The sequence below is a fragment of the Bos indicus genome, chromosome 19 (assembly GCF_029378745.1).
Source record: "Bos indicus isolate NIAB-ARS_2022 breed Sahiwal x Tharparkar chromosome 19, NIAB-ARS_B.indTharparkar_mat_pri_1.0, whole genome shotgun sequence".
Lineage (NCBI taxonomy): Eukaryota > Metazoa > Chordata > Mammalia > Artiodactyla > Bovidae > Bos > Bos indicus.
This window is the reverse complement of record NC_091778.1, coordinates 19,280,535-19,306,336: the sequence shown is the minus strand read 5'-3', so window position 1 is coordinate 19,306,336 and position 25,802 is coordinate 19,280,535. Positions and strand designations below refer to the sequence as shown.

The 25,802-nt window shown below is 51.4% G+C and overlaps 1 protein-coding gene across 1 annotated transcript in view; it reads left to right on the top strand.

Annotated features, from left to right (window-relative positions):
* The first annotated feature begins 736 nt into the window (after positions 1 to 736).
* The window catches only part of ADAP2 (ArfGAP with dual PH domains 2), a 33,729-nt gene continuing 8,663 nt past the window's right edge, over positions 737 to 25,802 (top strand). Inside the window, exons 1-10 of the mRNA XM_019981740.2 lie at positions 737 to 938; positions 1,757 to 1,887; positions 3,714 to 3,805; positions 7,492 to 7,571; positions 8,802 to 8,914; positions 14,598 to 14,744; positions 19,176 to 19,259; positions 22,336 to 22,398; positions 23,719 to 23,796; positions 25,071 to 25,299. Of these exons, the coding sequence (XP_019837299.2) occupies positions 845 to 938; positions 1,757 to 1,887; positions 3,714 to 3,805; positions 7,492 to 7,571; positions 8,802 to 8,914; positions 14,598 to 14,744; positions 19,176 to 19,259; positions 22,336 to 22,398; positions 23,719 to 23,796; positions 25,071 to 25,299 (1,111 nt within the window). The 5' untranslated portion in view covers positions 737 to 844. The remainder of the gene's footprint in view (positions 939 to 1,756; positions 1,888 to 3,713; positions 3,806 to 7,491; positions 7,572 to 8,801; positions 8,915 to 14,597; positions 14,745 to 19,175; positions 19,260 to 22,335; positions 22,399 to 23,718; positions 23,797 to 25,070; positions 25,300 to 25,802) is intronic.

Here is a 25,802-nt window from a genome sequence, read left to right as displayed (position 1 = left end):
TAAAGAATCCACCTGCAATGCAGGAGAGCCCGATTCCTGGGTAGGGAAGATCCCCTGGAGAAGGGAATGGCTACCCACTCCAGTATTCTTGGGCTTCCCTGGTGGCTCAGTCGGCAAAGAATCCATCTGCAATGCGGGAGACTTGGGTTCAGTCTCTGGGCTTTCCCCTGGAGGAGGACATGGCAATCCACTCCAGTATTCTTGCCTGAAGAATCCCCATGGACAGAGGAGCCTGGCGGGCTACGGTCCCTGAGGTCGCAGAGTCGGACACGACTGAGTGTCCGACTCAGTACTAAGCACTGCACAGGACCATCATCAGGAGAATACCTTAACAGAAGTTAGAACCTTTCTAGTTTTCCCAGGGACGGGGGAGCCTGGTGGGCTTCCGTCTATGGGGTCGCACAGAGCTGGACACGACTGAAGCGACTTAGCAGCAGCAGTCTTCCAAGGACATACATCCTCATTCTCCCTTTACAGAGGCGAAAACTGAGGCCCAGAGCGGTTGATCAGGTTGTCCACAGTCACAACGCTAGCCGGTTATAGGCCAGGATTTGATCAGCGGCCAGAGTGAGCGACTCTGAGCCCTGCGCTGAGTCCCTCCCGGACTGGTGCGGCCTTAGAGAGGAACGCGATCCTCGCAGCTGGGGGCAAACTGGACGCGCCGGAGCAGGGCGGAAAGTCCAGAGTGGGCGGGGCTTAACGCCCGGGGGCGGGGCTGGCGGCGAGGTCTTGGCTGCAGGCGCTGAGGCTGCTTCCCGCTCCACCTGCGGGCGAGCGAGCTGGCCATGGGCTACCGCGTACCGAGGGGCTGCCGGGCTGAGCCCTGAGCCCGCAGGGGCCGGCCATGGGCGACCGCGAGCGCAACAAGAAGCGGCTGCTGGAGCTGCTCCAGGCCGCGGGAACCGGCAACGCGTACTGCGCAGACTGCGGGGCAGCAGGTAAGGTCGCGGCGGCGCACGTAGCCCGGTAGTCTGGGCCGGCCAGCGGCCGGCGGGTCCCGTCCCCTGCCTCCAGACCCGGGCGGGTCCCAGACCCCCGCTCACGACTCTTATATCACCTTCGGACCCGGGCCCCCGACAGCCCTCTCCTCGGCCAGTACTGCCCCTACTTGAAGCTGGGCCCCCTGACCGGCCCCCTCTGGACCTCGACACTAGATTCCAGCCCCGGGTGCCCTGCCCATTCTACTCACCTCCCTCTGCCAGACACCCTGCCTACCCGGACCACGGTCCTTGACCTCTTCTTCTCGGACCCAGCCCCTTCCCCCACGCTCGGATCCAAACATCCCACACACCACGGTTCCCAGACCCCGGACCCAGCTCTCCCAGGATGGTCCAGTGTCGCCTCCCGCGCCTCGGACGTCCCCGGGGTTCTGCGCGCTCAGACCCGGCGCACGCCAAGGGACTCTGACCCACCTTCCCACCCGCAGCTCCCGGCGTCGAGTTGCGGGTCCGTCCTTCCGCGCTCTCCTCTCAGTTCCCTGAAGTGCTGTCACTTCCACTTCGCGCCGCCTCAGCCTCTCGCTCTCCATCCCCCGGACTCCCTCCAAGATCTTCATTCTGGCCGCCGCCGCAGCCGCGTCAGGGCCAAGTGGGCTGACCAGAGGGTTTCATGCTGGTATCTTAGTTCGCGCAAGGCGGGGAGGCCGAGAGAGAAGGCGTGGGCTGTTGGTACCTGCCAAGCCCTTGCCTCTCCTGGCGCCCCTGGTTTCTTCAGCCAGCTCTTCACCCGCTCCCCACCCTGCCCTCTCACCCCGCAGATCCCGACTGGGCCTCTTACAAGCTGGGCATCTTTATCTGTCTGAACTGCTCCGGAGTCCACCGCAACTTTCCAGACATCAGCAAAGTGAAATCCGTCAGACTTGACTTCTGGGACGACAGTATCGTGGAGGTAGCAAGGGGCGCGTGTGGAGAGCCTTTGAATAGGAGCCTGCTCCCGTTCTCCAGGGAAGGAAACTGAGGCCGAGAGAGGGGCAGTAAGGAGCCAGTTAGACAGAGGCCCTGAGTTCAAATCCTAGCTCCATCGCTTACTTATTTGCAGCTGTGAGGTCCGGAGCCTGCTATTTAACACTAGCTGTGGGCCCTTTCCACACATGTATTATAAATATACCACTATCCTTTCACAGGGCTGCTATGAGGATTAAATGCTGACTCAATGCAGGTACAAAGTAAATAGTCAATTAACAGCTGCTGTTCTTAGTAGCTGAAGTCCTGGACCAGAACAGAAGTATCCTGATTCATGGTCCCTAGGCCTTCTCCAGTCCCCCTAGCCAGGGAGGGAGCCACCTCGTTCTCCTGATCTCCAGAGATAGAGAACACTTTCAGCCTGGATGATGACACCATTCTGGCCAGAAAACCTTCAGAGAGCAGGCAGTCCTAAACTGGGCTGGCTGAGGATTTCGAGGACTACGGGGGAAGCAGACCCATGTTTACTGAGTACCCCTGTCTGTGCCAAGCAGTGTGCTAGACCACTGGGCTCGACGCTTTATTCGTTCACTCATTCACTCATTACTGTAAGCCTGCATTTGCTGGCTGTAGGAGAGAGCAGTGGAGATAAAGTCTCTACTTACGTGGAGCTTACATTCTAGTGCAGGAGAAAGACCAGAAACCGGCATATAAACCTGAAGGTCGTTTCTTTGGGCCTCATCACTCCCCTGTTATGGGCTTCCCTGGTGGCTCAGTGGAAAAGAACCTGCCTGCCAATGCAGGAGACACGGGTTCGATCCTTGGGTTGGGAAGATCCCCTGGAGAAGGAAATGGCAACCCACTCCAGTGTTCTTACCTGGGAAATCCCGTGGACAGAGGAGCCTGGTGGGCTACAATCCAGGGGGTCACAAAGAGTTGGACACGACTGAAGCAACTTAGCATTTAGCACTCCCTGGTTATCGCTTCTTCGTCTTTGCAGGTGAGATCCCTGAAGCTCAGGGGGTTAAGTGTAGCCCAGTGGGAACCCTACTCTATGGAGACTCATAGCCCATGCAAATCCTGCAACACAGCCCAGTGGCCAGTGGGGAAGGGAATAATAGGGTTCACTCTTTCCAAGAGACGTGGATTAAAAATGGGCTGTTTTTTCCACATGTATCCCCAGCCCAGATATGCCCCTGATGTTACTGAGTGCTGACTGATGGCCAGGGCCACTCCTGACACATATGCATTCCCCTGGGTCTCTCTGGTGCCATCTTCCTGACTCACGTACGCTATGGGGTGGAGCACTGAAGTGCTCCATCCTCCAGTTCCATCTATCGCCTACAGACTTGCAGGGACTACTGCTAGTGGTCCTGGCCATCTGTGGAGGGCAGTGGAGAAAGTACATGAGCTTTGGAGTTAGGCGGGTCTGGGTTCAAATTCCAACTCTCCACTGACTAGCTGTGTTACCTTGGGTAAGTTGCCTAAGCTCTCTGAGCCTTGGTGTCTTCGCCTTATAACAGGGACAGTAATTGTGGTGATTACAGTGATTGAGGGGATCAAATGGAATAATGTGGGAGAGCTGTAAAGTGCTATGCCTGTATGAGGCGTGGTTGTTACATTGTTCCAGGCTGGGACTTCTGAGCATCACGTGTGACCAAGCTGGGTTGGGGGAAATGTCAAACTCCAGGAGGAGTGTCTCCTGACTCAGCCTAGGAGCCAGTGAGAACAGTGGCCTTCTGGGTAGACTGTGGTTTCGTTTCACATTTTTTTCAAGTTCTAACATTACCCCAAGTTGCTGTTGTCTTACAGTTTATGACCCACAACGGGAACCTCCGAGTGAAGACCAAGTACGAAGCCAGAGTCCCTGCATTCTACTATATCCCCCAGGCCAACGACTGCATGTGAGTGGGTGATTTCCTGGTCCCACCCACTCCCACCGCTACCCCATCTCCAGTGCCTTTGTCTCTGACAGTCTTTTCTGTGCACCAGCCCAGCAGGTGGAGCCAGGAGAGCATTTGGTACAGGAGAACACACAGACCTCTGTAGGGCCCTCTCTACCTTCGAAGCTTGGGTCATCACCTCCCCTCTCTGGGACTCAGTTTCCTGGACTCATCTGTGAAATGGGACATCTGCTTTAGTTTCTGTCCCTTTGCCTTGATGTTCTCATAGCCTACAGGTGATGACTAACTTGATTAACAAGAGTAATGCCAGTATTCTAGCAGAATCAATGTGCTTCAGCTACTTTGCATGGAATCTTGTGCCCAGAGCTGTCCCACCTAAGCTCAGCATAGCTCCAAGGCAGCTGCTTAGGCCCCAGATCCCCAAATAATAACCATAGAAATACTTGTAACTACTGATATTTGTTGAGCTTTACTTTGTATCAGGCCCTGTGTTAAACGCTTGTGTGCGTTAATTTTCGTTCTCTCAACAACTCTAGGAGATCATATTGCATTATCCGCACCATATAGATGAAAAACTTGAGGCTGATAGAGGCAGAGCTGGGACTAGCCCATCTGACACCAGGGCCTTCATGACTGTACCAAGGTGCTAGGGAAAAAAAATCCAGTATCCTGGGATTGCATGCCATGGAACAGCAGGAGGGTTCAGGTCCCCTGGGGGTGAGGGGTGAGGGTGACTTTGGTCTGTAGTGACCCCAGACCTCTGCAGGACAGACTGTCTGAGCCTGAGCTTCCCTCCCAGGGACTCAGTATCCTGTGTGAACGGAGTGTGAATGGGAAGAAGGGTTACCTCCAGGCAGACAGGAGGCGTGGCTTGCAGGAACAGGCTGCATTTCCGCTGCCATTGTCCTCTAACCATGGCAGGATGCTGGTGGACAGCGCACAAACTATACAACTGTATCTAGTGTCCTGTGACGTCCCAGTATTTAAACAACCTGGGAGTGGCGGAGCAAGCACAGCTTTGCGCTCTGGAGACCCCAGTATGCTTCTCTGTCTCTATTCAGCTGTGAAAAGGTAGGCAAGAGAGCAGAACTCTGCAACCTGTGGCAGCCTCATCTCTGAAACGTTGACAGTGACGCCTACATTTGGTAGGCCTAATGGTAGGGATTAAAGGAGATAACAGGTAAAACATCTCACAAGACACCCCTCATGCCATTTGTTTTTTTAGGATTTATTTACTTCTTTTTATTTGGCTGTAGTGGGTCTTCGTGGCTGTGTGCAGGCTTTCTCTGGATGCAGCAAGCTGGGGCTGCTCTTCGATGAGATGCGCTGGCTTCTCACTGTGTTGGCTTCTCTTCTCGTGGAGCACAGGCTGTAGGCACGTGGGCTTCAGCAGCTGCAGCACAGTGGGCCCAGGAGCAGTGGCGTGTGGGCCCTAGAGCACTCGGGCTTAGTTGCTCCTCAGCATGTGGAATCCTCCCGGACCAGGGATCCTACTGGTGTCCCTTGCCTTGCAAGGCAGATTCTTCACCACTGGACCACCAGGGAAACCCCTTCGTGCCAGTTTTAATCTATTTCTATGTCCACTTTGGCATACTGGCTGGTGGCTGGCCCAGCTGTGGGAGGTGCCAGGTTTAATGTGAAAGGGCTCCTTTTGCCTCACTGCTGCCACCCAACCCTTTGCTCCAAGGGGAAGGGACCAGGTACTTGGTGAGCACCTACTGAGCTCAAGGGTCTCTGCCAGTGCTACACAGACGCTATGTATCATGACCCCAACTACAGCCCTGAACTGTAACCCCTTCTGGTTGAATGGCCTCAATCCCTAATTCTAAAAGTCCCCTGAATTCTCCACCTCCAGAATCTCGGTCTCCATTCCCTCTCCCAGCTCTGATCCTGTGGTTCAGGGTTCCTCCATGTCCTGGGGCCGAGGGCTGTGCATTCAGTAGGGCTCTTAACTACACACAACAGAAACCCAGTTTAAACCAGCTTATGCACAAGGTGATTTTCTGGGTTCGGATCAGACCGCAAAAAGAACAGAGGTGGAACCACCCTCTGGAAGGACAGGCTGGAGGCTCCGGCACTATCAAGTCTCTGAAATCCCTCTGGTTCCCATTCCTGCCTCTTTTTCTCACCCAGGCTTTCTTCCTTTTGTTGTTCAGTTGCTCAGTCATGTCCGATTCTTTGTGACCCCATGGACTGCAGCATACCAGGCTTCCTTGTCCTTCACTATCTCCTGGAGTTTATTTAAACTCATGTCCATTGAGTCGATGATGCCATCCAACCATCTCACCCTCTGTCGCCCCCTTCTCCTCTTGCCCTCAATCTTTCCCAGCATCAGGGAGTCAGCTCCTTTCCCAATGAGTCAGCTCTTCGCGTCAGCTGGCCAAAGTATCAGAACTTAAGCTTCAGCATCTGTCCTTCCAATGAATATTTAGGATTGATTTCCTTTAGGATTGACTGGTTTGATCTCCTTGCAGTCCCAGGGACTCTCAAGAGTCTCCTCCAGCACCACAGAGCAAAAGCATCAATTGTTCGGTGCTCAGCCTTCTTTATGGTCCAGTTCTCCCATCCGTACATGACTACTGGAAAAACATAGCTCTGGCTATACAGACCTTTGTTGGCAAAGTGATGTCTCTGCCTTTTAATATACTTCTTCCTGTAGCTGGGAGCAACACCATATCCATGTTCCCAGCTCCAGCTCCCAGCTCAACCCTGGAGAGAAGGCTTCCAATCCACCTCTCTCAGTTTTTTGCTACTTTTGGTCCCAACAGCCCAGGGCCAAGCTCTGATTGACCAATCTGGGTCAGGTACTCAGTTCTAGGTCATTCCCTGTGGCCATGGGGTGAGGTCATATCAACCTGGGAACGTTTGCCTGGAAAAGGCAAGAGGGAACCAAACAATTGGAATGAAGTCCCTCTCAGCTGCGTGGATTTTCTGTAGGGGTCGTGGATGGCAATGTCTGGTTGGGCTAATAGCAAACACCTATTATGTGCTCAACATAGTACTAGGCCCTCTGTATGCATTTAAACCTCTCAACAACTCTAAGGGATAGGTAGATATAATATTACTGGAATATTCCCCAAGTTCAGAGGAGTAAAGCAACTTGCCCTTGGTCACATGGTGGATAAATGGTAGAGTAGGACCAGGTCTCAGAGGGTCAGACCCCAAGACCACTGCTCTGTCCATTGTAGCATGCCCAGATCTCATGGGTGGGCCTTGGGGAAGGCTCACAGACTCTCCTGGCTTAAGCTCATGAACACACAGTGCAATGTGGCAGAGTAGACGGTCCAGGGGAGCTGGCATCTGTCTCATTGACCTAGAGGGGCTGAGGTTGGAATAGCATAGCAGTTTGGATTTAGCCCCTGGGGGGAGATATTATTTCCTGGTGAGATACTGGCCTTGTCTGCAGACATTTTGGAGTATCACAACTTGGGAAGGGTTGCTATTGGTATCAAGGGGGTGGAGGTCTGAGATACTGCTAAACATCCTACAAAGCACGAAATAGTCTCCCACCATGAAGCATTACTTGGTCCCAAGTGTTAATAGTATGCAGATGGAGAAACTTGACCAGGCTGGGCAGGCAGCCAGGCCTTGCTGAGAAGCTCCCATCCTCAGCTACAGGGTCTCATAAAATTGCCATGAAAAGAGGATGCATCAGACACAGCTGACTCAAGTTTCTCTCTTTTTAGGGTCTTAAAAGAACAGTGGATTCGAGCTAAGTATGAGAGACAGGAATTTATGGCCGATGGGAAAACCATCTCACCCCCAGGTAAGGTTATTTTCATTATCTCTTGAGGGCTGATTCTGATGCATTCTAGAAAACAAAGTGCCTGAGTATTAGGAACAAGGTCAGCCGCCCTTGCTCTGGCCCCAGATACCAAGGTGTGGGTTCCTCTGCTTCTGAAATAGCAACACATCGGCTGGTGGGGTTTTATGGTCTTCTTGGCCGAGAAGCTCACTCGTTTCAGGTCCTTGCAGGACCACAGGGTGTACAGACTCTTAGTATAAATTGCAAAAAGATTCACCCCCTGGACAGACCAGGTAGAAATAGACAATCTGCTTCTGGCTAAGGGAACCCTGGTGTGGCACAAGCCTTGAGAAGGGGAATGGGCTGGATTTTGCCTCCCTTCCTGCCTTTGTGCAGGGCATGATCTCATCGGTGGCCTTGGACCTGTGGCACATTCTACCCCTCTGCTGTGAGTCCAAATGGACACTGTCCCAGAGAGCAAAATGTACAAAACCGCTCGAGGACCAGAGGCAGCCAGTGCCGAATGCTCGTAGCTGCCAGGAGCACAGAGTGTTCATCCACCAGCAGGGACCTAGAGGTCACTCATTATTCCTGTACTTGGGAGACTTTCAGTTGGCTGATATCAACGTGAAGTTGGGCCTCTTTCAAAATCAGTCCAGTTTCTCAGTTTTTAGCCTGCTTAAGGATTCCTTATATTTTAATTTATTTATATATTTTTGGCTGTGCTGGGTGTTTATTGCTGCACAGGCTACTCTCTAGTTGCAGGGCATTGGCTTCTCACTGCGGTGACTTCTCTTGTTGCAGAGCGCAGGCTCTAGGCATGCGGGCTTCAATAGTTGTGGAACTTGGGCTCAGTAGTTGTGGTGCATGGGCTCAGTTGCTCTGCAGCATGCAGGATCTTCCCAGACCAGAGGTTGAACCCGTGTCCCTTGCGTTGGCAGGTGGATTCTTAACCACTGGACCCCCAGGGAAGTCCCCACCTAAAGGTTTACTATGTCTTCTTAGGAAACAGCCAAGAAAGAAAGTTGGAGGGACCCCCCAACTAAAATCATACAGCATTGCAAAGTTTCCTCAGAGACGACCCCACATCCTGCAGCTGTAAGAGCTAAATCAGATCCGAGACGTTTCAGCAGCAGGTGGGCGGTCCACTCCACCCCTGAGACTGCACGGCATGGGGTCACCAATAGGCAGGTGAGTTGCCTGTTGGTCTTAGAGCTGTGGTGGTTCACTCTTTCTCATCTTTGGTGGCAGGTAACCGAGAAGGGTTCCTGTGGAAGCGGGGAAGGGACAACGCACAGTTCCTGAAAAGGAGGTTTGTCCTCTTGGCAAGAGAAGGCCTGCTGAAGTACTACACTAAAGAAGAGGTAAGCTTCTCCTACTCCTGCCCGAGCCAGGGCAAGCACCCCTCTCCGGTCTATGTTTTGATCAATGGTGCCTGGTCTTGTAGATGAGCTCAGTCACTGAGACTTAGGTGCCACACGCTACTACTTTTCCTCATTATACAATCCATCCAGTCCACTGAAATCCTCACCTTCTCTTCACCTTGAATGGGCTTAGATTGGTCCATGATTAAGGTTTTGATGATCACTTGACTTTACTTCATTGATTCACTCACTCAAGAAATATTTATTGGGCTTCCTTGGTGGTCCAGGGGTTAAGAATCCACCTGCCAATGCGGGGGACATGGGTTCAATCCCTGGTCTGGGAAGATCCCACACACCGCAGGGCAACTAAGCCTGTATGCTGCAACTCCTGACGCCTGCGTACCCTTGAGCCTGTGCTCCATAACAACGAAGCCACCTCAATGAGAACCTGCACACTGCAACTACAAAGTAGCCCCCGATCACTGCAGCTAGAGTAGCCCTCACGCAGCAATGAAAACCCATCGCAGCCAAAAAGTATATATTCATTGAGCACCTACTATGCTAGACCTTATTCCAAGCACTGAAGATACAGCAGTGAACTAAACGAAGTTCCTGATCCCTTGGGGCTTCCATTCTAGTGAATAGAGACAGGTAATAACCAAAATATATGTTACCTATCCAGTGGCAATAAGTTCTATGAAGTAAAATAAAAGAGAGTGAAGGTTAGAGCATGATACAAGTGGGGCATGGGCAGGTGGTCAGAGGAGGCCTCTCTGATGACCTTTGAGCACAGAACAGAATAAACATGAGTACGTTATGGGATATGTGGGGGAGGGGTAGAAGAAGAGAGAACAGTATGTGCAGGAGCATGGGCAAGTGTGCTGATTAGAAAAGATGACCCCTCTCAGAGGGTGCATCCCTGGTCCCAGTCTAGGCAAGCAGAAGCCTGGATGCCGGTTCTCCCCCATCCCTTCAGCCAGGAGCTTTCTGTTCAGTGCACAAACTGCCCAACCGTGAGCCATAGCCATGGCTTGAGCTGGGAGTGTATTTGGTGAGTCTATAGGGCATGAAGGAGGCCAGAGTGCCTGGTACAGAGTGAGCAAAAAAAATAATGGAGAGAGATGAGCTCACATAGTGGAAGACTTTGAAGACCATAGGAAGATTTTTTTTTAACAGCTTTATTGCAATGTAAATTCGCATACCACAGGATTCACCTATTTCAGTTCAGTTCAGTCGCTCAGTCATGTCCGACTCTTTGCGACCCCATGAACTGCAGCATGCCAGGCCTCCCGGTCCATCACCAACTCCCGGAGTCCACCCAAACCCATGTCCATTGAATCGGTGATGCCATCCAACCATCTCATCTTCTGTCGTCCCCTTCTCCTCCTGCCCTCAATCTTTCCCAGCATCAGGGTCTTTTCAAATGAGTCAGCTCTTTGCAATTCACCTATTTAAAGTATATAATTAATAGCTTTTAGTATATTCGTGGAGTTGTGCAACTTTCACCACAGTCAATTTTAGGACATTTTCATTACCCTAAAAAGAAAACCCACATGTGTGAGCTCTAGTTCTCCACTCTACTAGCCTCCCCTAGCCCTGTTGTTGTTTGTCACTCAGTCATGTTTGACTCTTTGCAATTCCATGGACTATAGCCTGACAGGCTCCTCTGTCCATGGGATTTCCCAGGGGATTGCCATTTCCTACTCCAGAAGGTCTTCCTGACTCATGGGTGGAACCTGTGTCTGCTGCTTGGCAGGTGGATTCTTTACCACTGAATCACCAGGGAAGCCCTCCCGTTGCCCTGCTGCTGCTGCTGCTGCTAAGTCGCTTCAGTCGTGTCTGGCTCTGTGTGACCCCATAGATGGCAGCCCACCAGGCTCCTCTGTCCCTGGGATTCTCCAGGCAAGAACACTGGAGTGGGTTGCCATTTCCTTCTCCAATGCATGAAAGTGAAGTCATTTAGTCGTGTCCAACCCTCAGCAACCCCACGGACTGCAGCCTTCTAGGCTCCTCCGTCCATGGGATTTTCCAGGCAAGAGTACTGGAGTGGGGTGCCGTTGCCTTCTCTGCCCCTTGCCCTAGGCAACCACTAATCTATTGTCAGATTTGCCTGTTCTTGACATTTCGTACAAATGGAATCATACAATATGTGGTCTTTTATAACAGACTCCTTTCATTTAGCATTAGGTTTTTAAGGATCATTCATGTTGTAGCACGTATCAGTACTTCATTTCTTTTTATTGCCAAGTAATATTCCACTGTATGGATATACCACATTTCACTTATTTATTCATCAGCTGATAAACAGTTGAGTTGTTTCCACTTTTGGGCTAGTATGAATAATGCTGCTATGAATATTCGTGTACAAGGTTTTATGTGAATCTACATTTCCAGTTTTCTTGGGTAATTCTCCCTAGGAGTGGAACTGCTGAGTCATATGGTAACTCTTTGTTTAATTTTTTGAGGAATTTTTCCAAAGTAGCTGCACCATTTTACATTCCCACCAGCAATGTATGAGGGTCCTTCACATCCTCACCAATGTTTGTTATTATCTGTCTTTTTGATCATAGCCATCTTAATGGGTACAAGATAATATCTCATTGTGATTTTGATTTGCATTTCCTCGATGGCTAGTGATGTTGTATGTCTTCTCATGTACTTACTGGCCAGTTGCCCATCTTCTTTGTAGAAATGTTTATTCACAGCCTTTTCTCATATTTTTATTATGTTATTTGTTTTCCGTTTTTTTTTTTTTTTAGCTGTAATCGTTCTTCATATAGTCTATATACAAGGCCCTTATTGGGTATATGATTTTTTTTATTACATTCTTATTTCTTAATATTCTTTTTCATTAGGGTTTATCACCAGAATATTTTTACAAAAAATTTCTGTGTTTGGATTTTACTCTGTTATTGGGAAGACATACAAGGGTTTGGGGGCTTCTCAGGTGGCACTAGTGGTAAAGAAACTGCCTGCCAATGCATGAGATATAAGAGACCCAAGTTTTATCCCTGGGTCAGGAAGATCCCCTGCAGGAGGGCATGGCAGCCCACTCCAGCATTCTTGACTGGAGAATCCCTTGGACTTTGGAGCCTGGTGGGCTATGATCCATAGCATTGCAAAGAATCAGACACTACTGAAGTGACTTAGCATGCACGCAGGAGGGTTTTGAGCAGAAAAGTGATCAGCTTTGACTAAAACTTTAAAAAGAGACACTCTGGCTGCTACTTGAGCAAGAGTGGGGCAGGAGGAGGCAAGCGTAGAAGCAGAGAAACCAGTTAGGAAGCTACCACAATAATCCAAGATCGGGATAATGGTGTTGGAGATGGTTAAAAGTGGTCTGCTTGCATTTTGGAAATAGAGCCAATGAGATCTACTGAAGGATTGGACATGGGGTGTGAAAGTCAGAGGGATCAAGAATGATCCACAGGACTTCCCTGGTGGTCCAATGGTTAAGAATCCACCCGCCAGTGCAGAAGACACAGGTTCGATTTCTGCTCCAGGAAGATTCCACATGCTGTGAAGAACTTAGCCTGTGTGCCGCAACTACTGGGCCAAGTGCTCTGGAGCCCATGAGCCACACGAGAGAAGACACCGCAGTGAGAACCCCATGCAACTAGAGAGAAAGCTGCCTCCTCTCGCGTCAGCTAGAGAAAGCCCAAGGGCAGCAACGAAGACCCAGCACAGCAAAAAATAAGAATGCATCCCAGATTTTTTGCCTTATGCAACTATGAGGTTAGTTTGTCATTTGCTGAGATGGCAAAGATTTAGCTCCCTAAGGGGATGATCATGAGTCCTTTTTCATTTGAGATGCTTATTAGTCATCCATGTAGAGACTGAGGAAGACGTTCTCAGAAGTTCTGAGTCTAGAGGTTTGGGGAAAGTTTTGAGCTGGAGTCAGCAGCGTGCAAACTGGTTGAGCAACAGGACTGTTTGGAATCACCGAGGTGGGCGGGGGGGTGGGGGTGGATGAGAAAAGATGTCTAAGGACTGAGTATTTTAGGTATTTGTTACTGAGTGACACACCACCCTAAAACGTAGTGGCTTGAAATAACAATTGATTGTGTCTCATAATCCTCTGGGGTCAGGAATTTGAGCAGGTGGTGGCTGCTGCAGAGTACTCCCTGTGACTTCAGCTGGGTCGTTCCCTCCGCTCCATTTTCCTGGGTTGGGCTAGGAGACCCAGAAAGCCTTCACTCACATGTCTCGTGCTTCGCTTCCTTGTGGCTTTTCTCTCTGTGAATGTTCCTCATTCAGGAGTCCAGTTCAAGCTTTGTTACAGCATGGTGTCCGACTTCCCCCAAGCAAACGAGGATGCTGCCAGGCCTCAAAGCTTAGGCCAGGAACTGCCTGCTATTGGTCAGTTCAAGTCATGCAACCAAAACCAATTCAGTTCAGTTCAGTTCAGTTCAGTCACTCAGTCGTGTTCGACTCTTTGCAATCCCATGGACTGCAGCGCGCCAGGCCCCCCTGTCCATCACCAACTCCTGGAGTTCACCCAAACTCATGTCCATTGAGTCGGTGATGCCATCCAACCATCTCATCCTCTGTCGTCCCCTTCTCCTCCCACCTTCAATCTTTCCCAGCATCAAGGCCTTTTCAAATGAGTCAGTTCTTTGCATCAGTTGGCCGAAGTATTGGAGTTTCAGCTTCAACATCAGTCCTCGGGGAGGGGATAGAGATTGCGCCTCTTTTTTTTTTAATATTTATTTATTCCTTATTTTTGGCTGTGCCGGGTCTTCACTGCTGCGCTCAAGCTTTCTCTAGGTGTGGCGAGCAGGAGTTACTCTCTAGTGGTACACGGGCTCCTCACTCTGGTGGCTTCTCTTATTGTGGAGCATAGGGCTGTAGAGCGCGCCAGCTCAGTAGTTGTGGCTCGTGGACTTAGTTGCTCTGCGGCATGTAGGATCTTAGTTCCCTGACCAGGGGCTGAGCCTTCGTCCCCTGCATTGCAAGGGGGATTCTTAATCACTGGACCACCAGGGAAGTCCCTGAAGTCCTAACTTTAATTCATTTTAATTTTAATATCTACATGTGACTACAGCTACAGCTGCTATGGGACTAGACCGTTGGTATCATTTTTCTTTCTCTCATCAGTTATGAAAGGAAACATTTGTTTTCCCTTTGCCTTCTTAGCATCAGGGAGTGCTCAAAATGTGTTCAGACCCTGAGAACAGAGTATAGTATGGGAATACATGCTTTGAGGCCTACCCCTGCTTTTATTGGTTTACCTGTTTTATTTGATTGGCTTCCATGGATTTTCATTATAAATTCTTTTTTTTTTTTTTTGGTTGCACAGCATGAAGGATCTTAGTTACCTGACCAGGAACTGAACCCGTGCCCCCTACAGTGGAAGCGTGGAGTCCTAACCACTGGACTGCTAAGGGAAATCCTAATGATTTATTTTAGAAAAAGTTCTATGGCTGAAAAACTTGAAAAGTGCCAAGTTACGGTCTTTCCAAGCCCCCTTCCAGCTCAGAGAGGCCGATTAAGCAGGATTAGTGGGATGGCTGGATACAGAGAATGGTAGAATATCTGTGGATCTTGATATTAGAGCAAGAACATTAAAAACCTGTGTGGAGTTCCGAATTGGTCATGTTTGCCTTAAGGCTTGATGGCAAAGGTGAGGAGAAGTCACTCCACTGACTGTAGGCATCCTGAGTACCCGATTCCTCTCTTTTAGGGTAAAGACCCCAAAGCTGTCATCAGCATCAAGGACTTGAATGCCACCTTCCAGACAGAGAAGATTGGGAACCCCCACGGGCTGCAGATCACCTACCGGAGAGATGGCCGCGTTCGGAACCTGTTTGTGTACCACGAGAATGGGAAGGTGAGAGGGTGGCGTTGCCGCTCATCCTCCAGCTCAGCAGCCCCGAACCTCGCAGGCCCAGCTCCCTGACTCCCTGGCGCTGCAGCCTCTTGAGACGCGATGCTGCTGTTTGCTTTCATCTGTTGTCACTTTCTGTTTTTGGCCACATTGTGTGGCTTGTGGGGTCTTAGTTCCCCAACCAGGGATCAAACTTGGGCCCACGGCAATGAAAGCACCGAGTCCTAACCACCAAACCGTCAGGGAAGTCCCTGTTGTCACTTCTGGTCGGAGACATAGTAAAGTTAAGGCAGAGTGAGAACTGGGAGAGGAACCTGGCGGGGATCAGGGGTGTGTCTGGATGGTGCACAGCCACCAAGGGGCGTCCGGTTAGCAAACGGGACTATGCCCAGAGCTGGCCAATCAGGTGCAGCCAGAGATTCCAAATATGAGAGGAGGGATGACTCTAAGCTCAAACAGCAGTGCATCCCATGGCCTCCCTTCGCAGTGTGTGGTCTGGCACCAACTGCATGAGCATCGCCTGGGAGCTTGTTGGAACTAGTGTCTTGGGCCCATCCTGGACCTGCTGAGTTAGAAACTGCGTTTTCACAGGATCCCTAGGTGATACTCAGGCACGCTGAAGTTTGAGAAGCACTATCAAAGGTCCAGGAAGTCAGCTCCATCAGAGAACAGCAGGCCAATAGTACAGCTGCAAAGACAAAAGCCGGCTCTAAATGGCAGGGTCATGTGACTGGGCAAGAGTCAGAGATGCTAAGTGGAGGTGAGGAGGTGCAAAGGTGGGGGCTGATGTTTTGTGATTTGCTATTAATTCTGTGCTGGGCACTTTTCTTGGTGATCACTATACATCATTGCTTTTCTTTTTAAAAAAATAATTAATTAATTAATTTGGCTGCGCCACGCGGGATGTGGTATCTTCATTCCCTGACCAAAGATGGAATCATTGGAAGCGTGGAGTCTTAATCACTGGACTGCCAGGGAAGTCCTGTACATCAGTTCTTAATCTTCAAAACCCTGGAAATGTTTTATCCCCATGTTACTGAGGCATGGGACTTCCCTCGTGGCTCAGGGGTAAAGAATCCACCTGCAATGCAGGAGTTGCAGGAGATGAAGTTTCAATCCTTGGGTCAGGAAGATCCCCTGGAGGAAGCCATGGCAACCCACTCCAGTATTCTTGCCTGGAGAATCCCATGGACAGAGGAACCTGGCGGGTTACGGTCCATAGCATCTCAAAGGGTCGCACACGACTGAAGCGACTTAGCATGCATGCACTGAGGCAGGGGTGTGTTAAGTAATTTGCTCAGAGTCATGTGGCCGATGGTTCCTGAACTCTGCACCTGTCTTACCACCCCATGTGCCTCTGCTGGAGGAAGACCCTTGCCAGCAGGAGTCAGAAACCAGATACAGGCCTGGATCTTCCCACGAGGCCCCAGCACTGGGATACTGACCATGGATCATCCTCAGCAGGCTTCATGCTCTCTCCACCGTCTGGGCTGACTTCCTGGCGTGGTCTGAAGAGCTGGGGTTTGGAGTCGGAAGTTGGGACCCTGCTTCTGCCACTCCCTTGTGTGTTCCTAGGGCAGGTCCCTTCCCTTCCTAAGTCTGCTTGTGTATGGTTGATAATACCCACTTCCCGGAGGGGTCTTGAGGATTGAGAGACTGTGGACCATGAATGTGAATGCATCTCATTACTGTGAAGTGCATTATAAACATTAGTTGTCACTGTTATTTGTTCACGATTGTGGCAGCAGTGGAAGACAAGCTCTTGAGAGCCGTGCCTGATCATTTCTGTGTTCAGGACTTCACTGTTTCAGTAAATCCTTATAGCGCCCCTCCCTGCAACGTGCACAGCACTGGGGTGTGGAGTGAATGAGGCAGAGCCATGAATGGGCTTCTAGGATCTCATAGTCTTGGGAAAGAGACAGATGGGGAAACAGGCACTGAAGAGACCGTGTGATGATGCCGGTGGGGGCTGTGCTGGAGACACACGGGAGACGTGTAAGTGGCCTAGTCTGGGGCAGGGGGCACTCTAAAAGGCGATCCAAAGAAGGAGGTTCTACTTAAGAATTGTGTGAGTATGCCGAGAAGGAGAACACTCAAACCAGCTTAAAAGGGTCATGAGTGGAAAAGAAACAGGGGTTATTTATTTCAGAGGACAGAAGCATGGTTGGGCTGCCTGAGAGGTTAGAATTAGGAACTGTGGTGTGTGTGATTCTGGGTGTGTTTGGAGACAGAGAATACACTCTTAACAGGAACACATTGTTCTATAAACCCAGGAGTGCAAGTAATGTCTCGCTTCTTAGTTTCTCTAAATGCAAGGATCTCATTTCCCAAACTGCCAAGAAGCCTAGTGCCACTCGTTTTTCTTGGCTCCCTCCATTGGCTTTACCAGAATCTTGGGACTGGTGCAGTTAGGAGACATGGAGGAGATCCCTGGCTCTCAGTCCATGGTGGGCTCACTGCTGTGGCCCCATGTCCAGACTGACTGGATACCAGTGGCTACCTCACCATGCCCATTTCTGCTAAAGGACTTTTGCTGAGGTGCCCATGATCTCAGACACTTATGGTGCCTGACTCCTTCCCACTGGCCCAGCTGTAGAGCAGCTGACAACCTGGTTCTGGCCAGTCTCCTCTCCCTGGTGATGCCCCAGCTTCTCCCTTAGATGGGCATAAATGGGGGGCTACAAACTCACGGCTGCAGGAGCCAGGTGGGCAAATTAAAAGTGGACAGCTTTAAGTCTGTGGCAAACAGGAACACATGTATAGAGAACTGAAACAGGCAAAACTTAAGGACAAAGCAACCTGTACACAGGTTGGATTTGTGACCGGAAGAGTCTTTCCAAAGTGAAGGCCTAGGTGGATCTTCTGTGGGGATGATCCCCTTCCCTTAGTGCCTGAAACCGTATAAGGTTCTTAATGCCCTGGTCAAGAGAGCTTAGGAATACTGAACCAGCAAAGCTTGACCTAAAACAGAAAAGGTACTGATGTTTCATACCTTTGAAACCAAATTCAAATGAATTTCTCAATCACTGTATTACATCCAAGTGCAGCACAGCAGCTATTTGAACAGGTCTTTCCTCTCCTCTTCCATACTCCTGTGAGATAGGATCTGATAAGCCCTGTTCAGCCTCTGTACTGGTCCAGCCCTCATCCAGATTCTGTGGCCAAGAAGGAGTAGGATCATAGCAGCAAGTGTGACTGCAACTGTGGATGGGTGGTGCGCGGCTGAGAATGGGTGGGGCATTTTTCGTAGAATCAGGGTTTGGGTGGAGCAAAAATCTATTCCATCTAAACTCACTCTCAGGATGAATAGAATGTTCTAGATAAAAGGTGTATCAAGAGTGAGGGCAGAGAGGTGGGTGAGGCAGAGTGTTCCAAGAGAAGGGAAGAACGTGGGGGCAGCGATTGCAAATGATTTTGTATGGAAAAAGCTCAGAGAGCAAAGTGAAAGTGATAATGTTAGTCACTCCATCCTGTCTGACTCTTTGTGACCCCACGGACTGTAGCCCACTAGGCTCCTCGGTCTGTGGGATTCTTCAGGCAAGAAGACTGCAGTGGGTTGCCATTTTCTTCTCCAGGGGATCTTCCCAACCCAGAGATCGAACCTGGGTCTCCTGAAGATTCTCAGGCAGATTCTTTACTGTCTGAGCTGTCAGGGAAGTCCAGAGGGCAAAGTAAGTCATACTAAAGAACTTAAGACTCTTTCCCTGAGGGTAGTGGAGAGGACTCTAAGCTAGACTCAATTAGATTTGCAATTTGAAAATCACTCTGGCTGCCGTAAGGACTGAATGAAGAGCAGCAGAGCAGAGGCAGAACCAGCTGGCACAAGGGGTTCAGCAGGTGAGAGACGAGGGTGGACACTGCTGAGGGAGGTGCGCTCCCAGAGGGACACAGGAGGTCCACGCCAGCTTCAGCCTACGTTGCACTCCAGATGATGAGCATCTGCACTGATGGAGCATCCCTAGGAGCACCTGCCCCCACCTGAAGGCCGGTCTTTGACACCCGAGGACCTTAGCTCCTCAACGTGTCTCCCGATGACCAGCAGCTCATCATCTGTGAACTTATTAGGAATGCAGAATCTCAGGCCCCACCCCAAACCCGCTGAATTCAAATCTGCATTTTAACGAGATCCTCGGGTGATGCTTACACACAGTGGCAGGAGCCAAGCACTGTGCCGGGCCGCTGCATAACTCCTGTGCGGCTGGCCTTGGTCCTTTCCCATGGCCCTGGGGCTCTGTTTCCCACTTGCTCGGGGGACGCCCTGGGCTCTGGCACCGTCCTCCCTGGGATCAGCCTGAGTAGGACTGGGGGGTGTGCATGTGCCCAAACCTGAAGACCCAGCTGGCTTCCTGCTACCAGCCTCGGCTGCCTGCCCCCCCGGCCCCCAGCTGGCACTCAGTCTCACTGTCTGTCTGTCCTTTGCATGTCTCTCTGCAGGAGATAGTGGACTGGTTCAACGCTCTCCGTGCAGCCCGTCTCCAATACCTAAAAATGGCCTTTCCTGAGCTCCCAGAGTCTGAGGTGAGCTAAATGCGGACCCCACCTTCCACGGCTCCTGTCTGCCACCTCCTGTGCTCCTGCTTGGCTGACCTCAAAGACATGCAGAGGCCAGACTCAGTTTGACTGCAGGAAAGACCTTGAGCCTTGGGGTTGGGGACCTCAGCGGGAAACCAAAAGTTTTTTCCTGGAGAGGCTGGGGGTTATGGCCTCACCGTTGGCAAGGCAGTCTCCAAAAAGCAGATCAGACTCTCCCCTTTGGGATCCGTCACTCACAGTGTCAAAAGGCTCAGGATTTGGGCATCTCTTTCTGACTTCTCCCACTGAAATGCACAAATGGTCCCTCACATACTGCTTACAATGTGCTTCTGAACCTGGTTTATCTTGTCATCCCTTTTATCTAATCGTCCTTTTCGGCCAACAGTTAGGTGAGGTGATTATTCCCATTCCAGCGATGAGAAACTGAGTCCCAGGAAGGTCAAGGGCATAACCGAAGGTGTTCCTCCCACTTGAACATCCCCCACTTTGCCCTTTCCTAGTCTGCTTTAAGGAAGGCAGTGGGATCTTTCCCATTATCATTCTAACAGGAAGAGTCTGCCTTTCATGGCCAAGGTGACAGTGAGCCTGAGAACTTCATTTCAGTTGTCTTCAGACGTCTGGGGCATCCACGTACATCCCTTAGGCTTGGGCGGGGAAGCTGTATAGAGTGGGCTGTGAGCTGGAGGGTGTGAGCTGGGAGGCCTGGGCCCTTGCAGGTGGTCTGCTCCTGACTTGCTGTGTGACCACTGCAGGTGAGGCTGCCTCTCTGAGCAGCTGTTCCCACATCTGTAAGGTGGCGCTTGGTCTGGGTCATCTTCAGGGTCTCTTCTAACTCTGAGGTGCTGTACTCTAGTCCCTGTGTTAGGCCTGCTCTGGAAGGATTTTGTAAGAGAGAGGGGGTGGAAAGACCATGTTAATCGTGTGACTTTTTTTTTTTTTTTGGCCATACCACACAGCATGTGGAGTATTATTTCCCTGATGAGGGATGGGACCTATGCCCCCTGCAGTAGAAGTGCAGTCTTAATCACTGGACCGCCAGGGAAGTCCCATTCCTGGGACTTTCCTGTTCCCAACTGGTAGATCCTTCTTGAAAACCTAAGTGCCCATTAATTCCCCAGTTTGCAGGGAGCGAAGTGTCTGGAATGGGGGTCCTCTCCAGACCTAGGGATGCACTGAGATGGCAGATCTCCATGAGTTCCTCCAGCCAGGCCTGGCTCAGGGCCCTCCCGGCCTGCAGAGTCAGCAGCCATAGTGGGTGAACGCCCACTTGCATGGGCGTGGCGTGGGGGTGCTGACTGCTGCCTGGAGACACTGAGGGCAAGTTGCAGACGCCCCGCCTCCCTGTCTGGGCAGCTCTCCAACTCGGCTGGCCCATGCGGGGGAAACTGGGCTTTGGTAACATCCTCAACGTCCTCTTCCTCCCGCCTCCACTATCGTTACCCCTTATCCACCCCTGGTTTCCTCCCGCCTGCCTCTCTCCTCGTCTTGCCTCCCTGCATGTCTGCATAGGGTGTGAGGTTCTGAGCAACCACCCAAGTCTGGCTCGAGCTCAGGGATCCAACGCCAGAAACCTGGGGGACCCCGGTGGGGTTGTGGTCCCGTAAAAAGAAACGCATGGACCCGAAGGCAGGGAAGCTGATGTGTTACGCAGGGCAAGTGGCCTCACCTCTCCTAGCCCCAGTTTACTCATCTGTCACCACTGGGACAGTCCCTGCCTCCAGGGCTGCATGTGTCCAGTGAGCCAAGGCATCTAAGGTGCAGTGCATAGTACCGCATTCCCAGCTTCTTTCTCCTTCTCATGGCCTAGATTCACCCTGCCCTGGCTTCAATTCAGACAACTGAGCGATTAGGACTCTTGTCTTTGCTCCAAATGAAGGAATTAAAGCCTACAGAATGCATTTTAGGGAAAGGGGAGTGGTGTCCTTTATATTTTTGATTTCTTGCTCACAACTTTCTCCCTTCAGACTTCCCATTCCTACTCCCAAACCTTACATCCCCTTTGCCCCTGCTCTCGACCCAGGCTCTGTTCTCATCTGAAGCTCTAGACTTGCCAGTTTGACACCCTGGAGTACAGGAGGCCAGTGTCAATCCCTGGAAGCTTCTCTGAGCGTAGGATGGTCTTGCAGATCACATAATACGGTATCCTTGTTACACAGAAGGAAACAGGCCGAGAGAGGCATAAGGTCTTATCAAGATAACACAGCTGGTTGAGGTCAGACCTGGAGCTAGAACTCAAGTCTCCTGACTCCTAGTCCAGAGTTTTCTCTACTTAATCCATCCTGCCATCGCCTCCTATGGCCCTGGCTCAGAATCCCCACCAATGCCCAGGTCTTGGCCAAGGGCCTGATCAGAAGGTTCTGGCATATTTAAACTTGAGCATCATAGAGTAGCAATAGAGCTACTACTAGGGTCTGGCTGGTGTCTATCAGCTCTAGGTGGTGAAAGTTCTTCATCCTACTGGTGACATGTCTTCGGGAAAATCCTGTGACTTTTCTGAGGTCTTGTTTCTTCATTCAGAGCATGAAAATGATAACATCCACCTCACAGGGTGGTTGAGAATTACACGCAGAGCCTGACACACAGTCAGTCAGTTCAGTCGCTCAGTTGTGTCCAATTCTTTGCGACCCCACGGACTGCAGCACACCAGGCTTCCCTGTCCATCACCTACTCCTGGAGCTTGCACAAACTCATGTCATCGAGTCGGTGATGCCATCCACCCGATGACACGCAGTAGATACTCAGAATGCAACCCCCCCCCACCCCGATACCTGGAGAGTCTCCTCAGAGCCTGACCTGTGTCCTCCTCCTGGAATTGCTGAAAGAACACTTAACCTAAGTCTTTATACCAAGACTCAGCTGTGCTGGGTAGCTCTGCAGACATCTGGGGTGCTGTTGTCGGGCTCTGTCGAAATGTTAGTGTTGCATCCATACCAAATATAACCATGTGCACACATCCTTCCCTATTGCAAACTTCCCCCTTTGTCGGGGAGCCAAGTTCGCTGGGGAAGCTCGGCCTCTTAGGTGGGAGGCAGGGGGTCAGTGTGTGTCTCTCTTCCCCCAGCTTGTGCCCCTCATCACCAGGAACTATCTCAAACAAGGCTTCATGGAAAAGACCGGCCCAAAGGTACATCCCGTGTTCCTTGGGGGGGACTTTCATGGCCTCAGTGCCAGTGGGCAGTGGGGCCAAAGTGGGGAGGTGGGAAAATGGGGAACCAGGGGCAGGGAGGAGGGAGGAAGCGGAAGTAAATGGACTTTTGTGAGTTCCAGGGGTGAAGGACCAAGTGGGAGACAGGGTGGCTGGAGGGTGGTCAGGCGCTTCTCCCTGCAACTGGGCATCTTCCTTCTTGATCAGCATCGCCGTCAGTGGCTCTCGTCTTTACATCATCTATCTGACCCTGTTCTTGGGAAGGCACAGCTGAAAAGGGAAAGCACAGCTGAAAAGCACAGCTCCTTTGGGGGGCAGCTCTTGAACACTTGTGTGCTCTGAGCTGGGGCCCTACCAGGACCGATCAAGTGAGGCAGGACTAGTGATTGGTCTGAGAGAACTCACCTCGGTACCTATGCTTGGATGCCAGTGAGGCCCCTGCCACCCCAGGACATCTCAGACCTAGCCTGGATGCTGGTGCGGTGAAGCTCCAAGCCAGAAGATGGAGATGGTGGGGGGTTGTGCAGAGGAGGCGGGGTGCAGGGAAGCAGGGAAGTGGGAGGAGAGAAGAAGGAAGAAGCAAGCAGATGTGTGAGTGCTTAGTCTTGCCTGACTCTGCGACACTGTGGACTGTAGCCTGCCAGGCTCCTCTGTCCATGGGATTTCCTAGGCAAGAATACTGGAGTAGGGTGTCATTTCCTTCTCCCAGAGGAAAGCAGAGGAACTCCCTAAAAAAAAAAAGAAAAAAACCCAAAGCAACAGCTTTCTGATGCCTTTTTTTTTTTAAGGTGTAATACGCTGATGCAATGTTTGTTAAGATGACAGTGGAAGTGTTAGGCAGTCACAGTAAAGGGAGCCTCAGATGGCTGGGTAAAGGGTTGCAGGTTTTTGTCCTTCAGCAGCTGGTGGCACCGCCCCTGTGGCTCTTAGGGGGACTTTCCTTCCCCTGACCTAGGTTAGAATTTGGCCAAGGCCAGGGCTTTCAGAAGCGCTGAGCAGTAGCCACTTCTGATTTCCCAGGTTCCTTTTTCTGAGATATCTTGTCCACAGCCTGAGAAAGAGGAAAATGCTTCTTCCAACGCACATAGGCAGCGGCTGGAGGCCGCAAGGGAAAGCTGGGGTGGAGGAGGGTGTTTGGAGCCGTCAGAGCTCAAGGCCCGGGGGTGGGGCGAGCGCTGGGGTGTCCGACTGCCAAGCCAGGAACTGGCCGGCTCCCTCGTCCTGGCCCAGGCTGGCCCTCTGACCTCTGTGCCCCACCCCTGCCTGGCCAAGCCTGATACAAAGTTCCCTCTTCTGCAGCAGAGAGAACCTTTCAAGAAAAGGTGGTTTGCTCTGGATCCCCAGGAGCGCAGGCTGCTTTATTACAAGAACCCACTGGTAAGAGTCACTGATGGCCCCCCTGCTGAGCACCAGCAGGCAGAGGTGGGGTCAGAGCTGGTCGGGGACCATGGGGATGCGACAGGGCTGGAGAGACCCAGCGAGAGACATCATCACGGTTGTCTCTTAGTCATCCTTGGGCATGAAACTGCTCTCCCTTGCCTTCAAGAAGTCCTTCACGTGTGTCCAAAAGCTGCCAAGGTAGCCAAGAGAGGACTTCCCCATCCTCTAGTCTCCAGGGCTGCCTTCCAACGTGGAGGCTGTGGAGAGTCACAGTTGGGAGTAACAGCTCTAGAACGTGACTGTCTGGGCTCTGGGACCAGCCCTGCCACTTTTAGGGGTGCACCCGTGGCATTTTGACAGAGCACTCAGTTCTCCTTGCCTCAGTTTCCTCAATCAGGAGATGACTTAATAACACTGCCATCTTCAGAGGTTGCCCTGAGGATTATTCTGTGAGTTACTATATATAAAGCACTTGAATTCTTAGTGCAGAGTTCAGTTCAGTTCAGTCACTCAGTCGTGTCTGACTCTTTGAGACCCCATGGATTGCAGCATGCTAGGCCTCCCTGTCCATCACCAACTCCCAGAGTTAGCTCTCCATAAACACTGAGTATGGGACTTCCCACCTGGTGCTAGTGGTAAAGAACCCATCTACCAACACAGGGGACCTAAGAGATGCAGGTTCCATCCCTGGGTTGGGAAGATTTTCTAGAGAAGGGCATGGCAACTCACTCCAGTATTCTTGCCTGGAGAATCCCATGAACAGAAGAATCTGGCGGGCTACAGTCCATGGGGTCACAAAGAGTCGAACATGGCTGAAGTCACTTAGCATGCACACATGCAAACATTAAGTATCATTTAAACAGATGTTGTTTAGTTGCTAAGTCGTGTCTGACTCTTTGTGCCCCGTGGACTGTAGCCCGCCAGGCTCCTCTGTTCATGGGATTCCCCAGGCAAGGATATGGAGTGGTTTGCGGTGCCCTCCTCCAGGGGATCTTCCTGACCCAGGGATCCAACCGACCTCTTCTGCTTTGCAGGCGGGTTCTTTGCCACTGAGCCACCAGAGAAGCTCATTTAAACAGAGGCTGTGTGTGATTTCCTTTATAGTTTGAGCCTTTTAAATTCGGGGGTCCTCCTAGCTGAAATCCCCAGCACAGCTCCCCACCCAACACACACACAGCCCTCTTACTAAGATGGACCTGGGGCCTCTCGGGCCTGCAGGTGGCCCTCTGCCCCAGGTGTGGCCTCTGATGACCTCTGTCCTCTCTTTTCAGGATGCCTTCGAGCTGGGCCAGGTGTTTCTTGGGAGCAACGAACAGGGGTACCAGGTGTTTGAAGACCTGCCCAAGGGCATCCGAGGGAACCGCTGGAAAGCTGGCCTCACCATCGTCACCCCCCACCGGAGGTTCGTCTTCACCTGCCCCAGTGAGAAGGAGCAGCGTGAATGGTTGGAGAGTTTTCGGGAGGTCCTTTCCAGCCCTTTGACGCCCCTCAACCTCCTTGGTAAGATACGGGGCCCTGTGTGTGTTCCTTTGGCCAAGGAAAGTGGGCAGAAAGGGGCTTCTTCACTTGGGTTCAGCTGTGAGTCCTAAAACCGGGGTCATGGCTCCTGACTGCCCTCTTTCCCTTTTCTTCTCTTCTGGCCAAAGAGAAGTTCAGACAGTGCACATTATTGCCCGGAAACCCTCTCTGTCCACATCGAGTTCCTCTACCGGGAGGCTTTCCCTAGTGGATCCGGATGAGCTTCGTCTTGGTGGAGCTGTCGCTCGCGTAGTTGTTCACTTTCTAATTTGTGCCTGACTCTTCTGCGATCCCGTGAACCGTAGCCCTGCCAGGCGCCTCTGTCCATGGGATTTCCCAGGCGAGAGTACTGGAGTGGGTTGCCATCTCCTCCTCCAGGGAATCTTCCCAACTCAGGGATCGAACCCACAGCTCCTGCACTGGCAAGTGGATTCTTTACCACTGAGCCACCAGGGAAGCCCGAACCGTTGCTTAGGTCCCGTTTT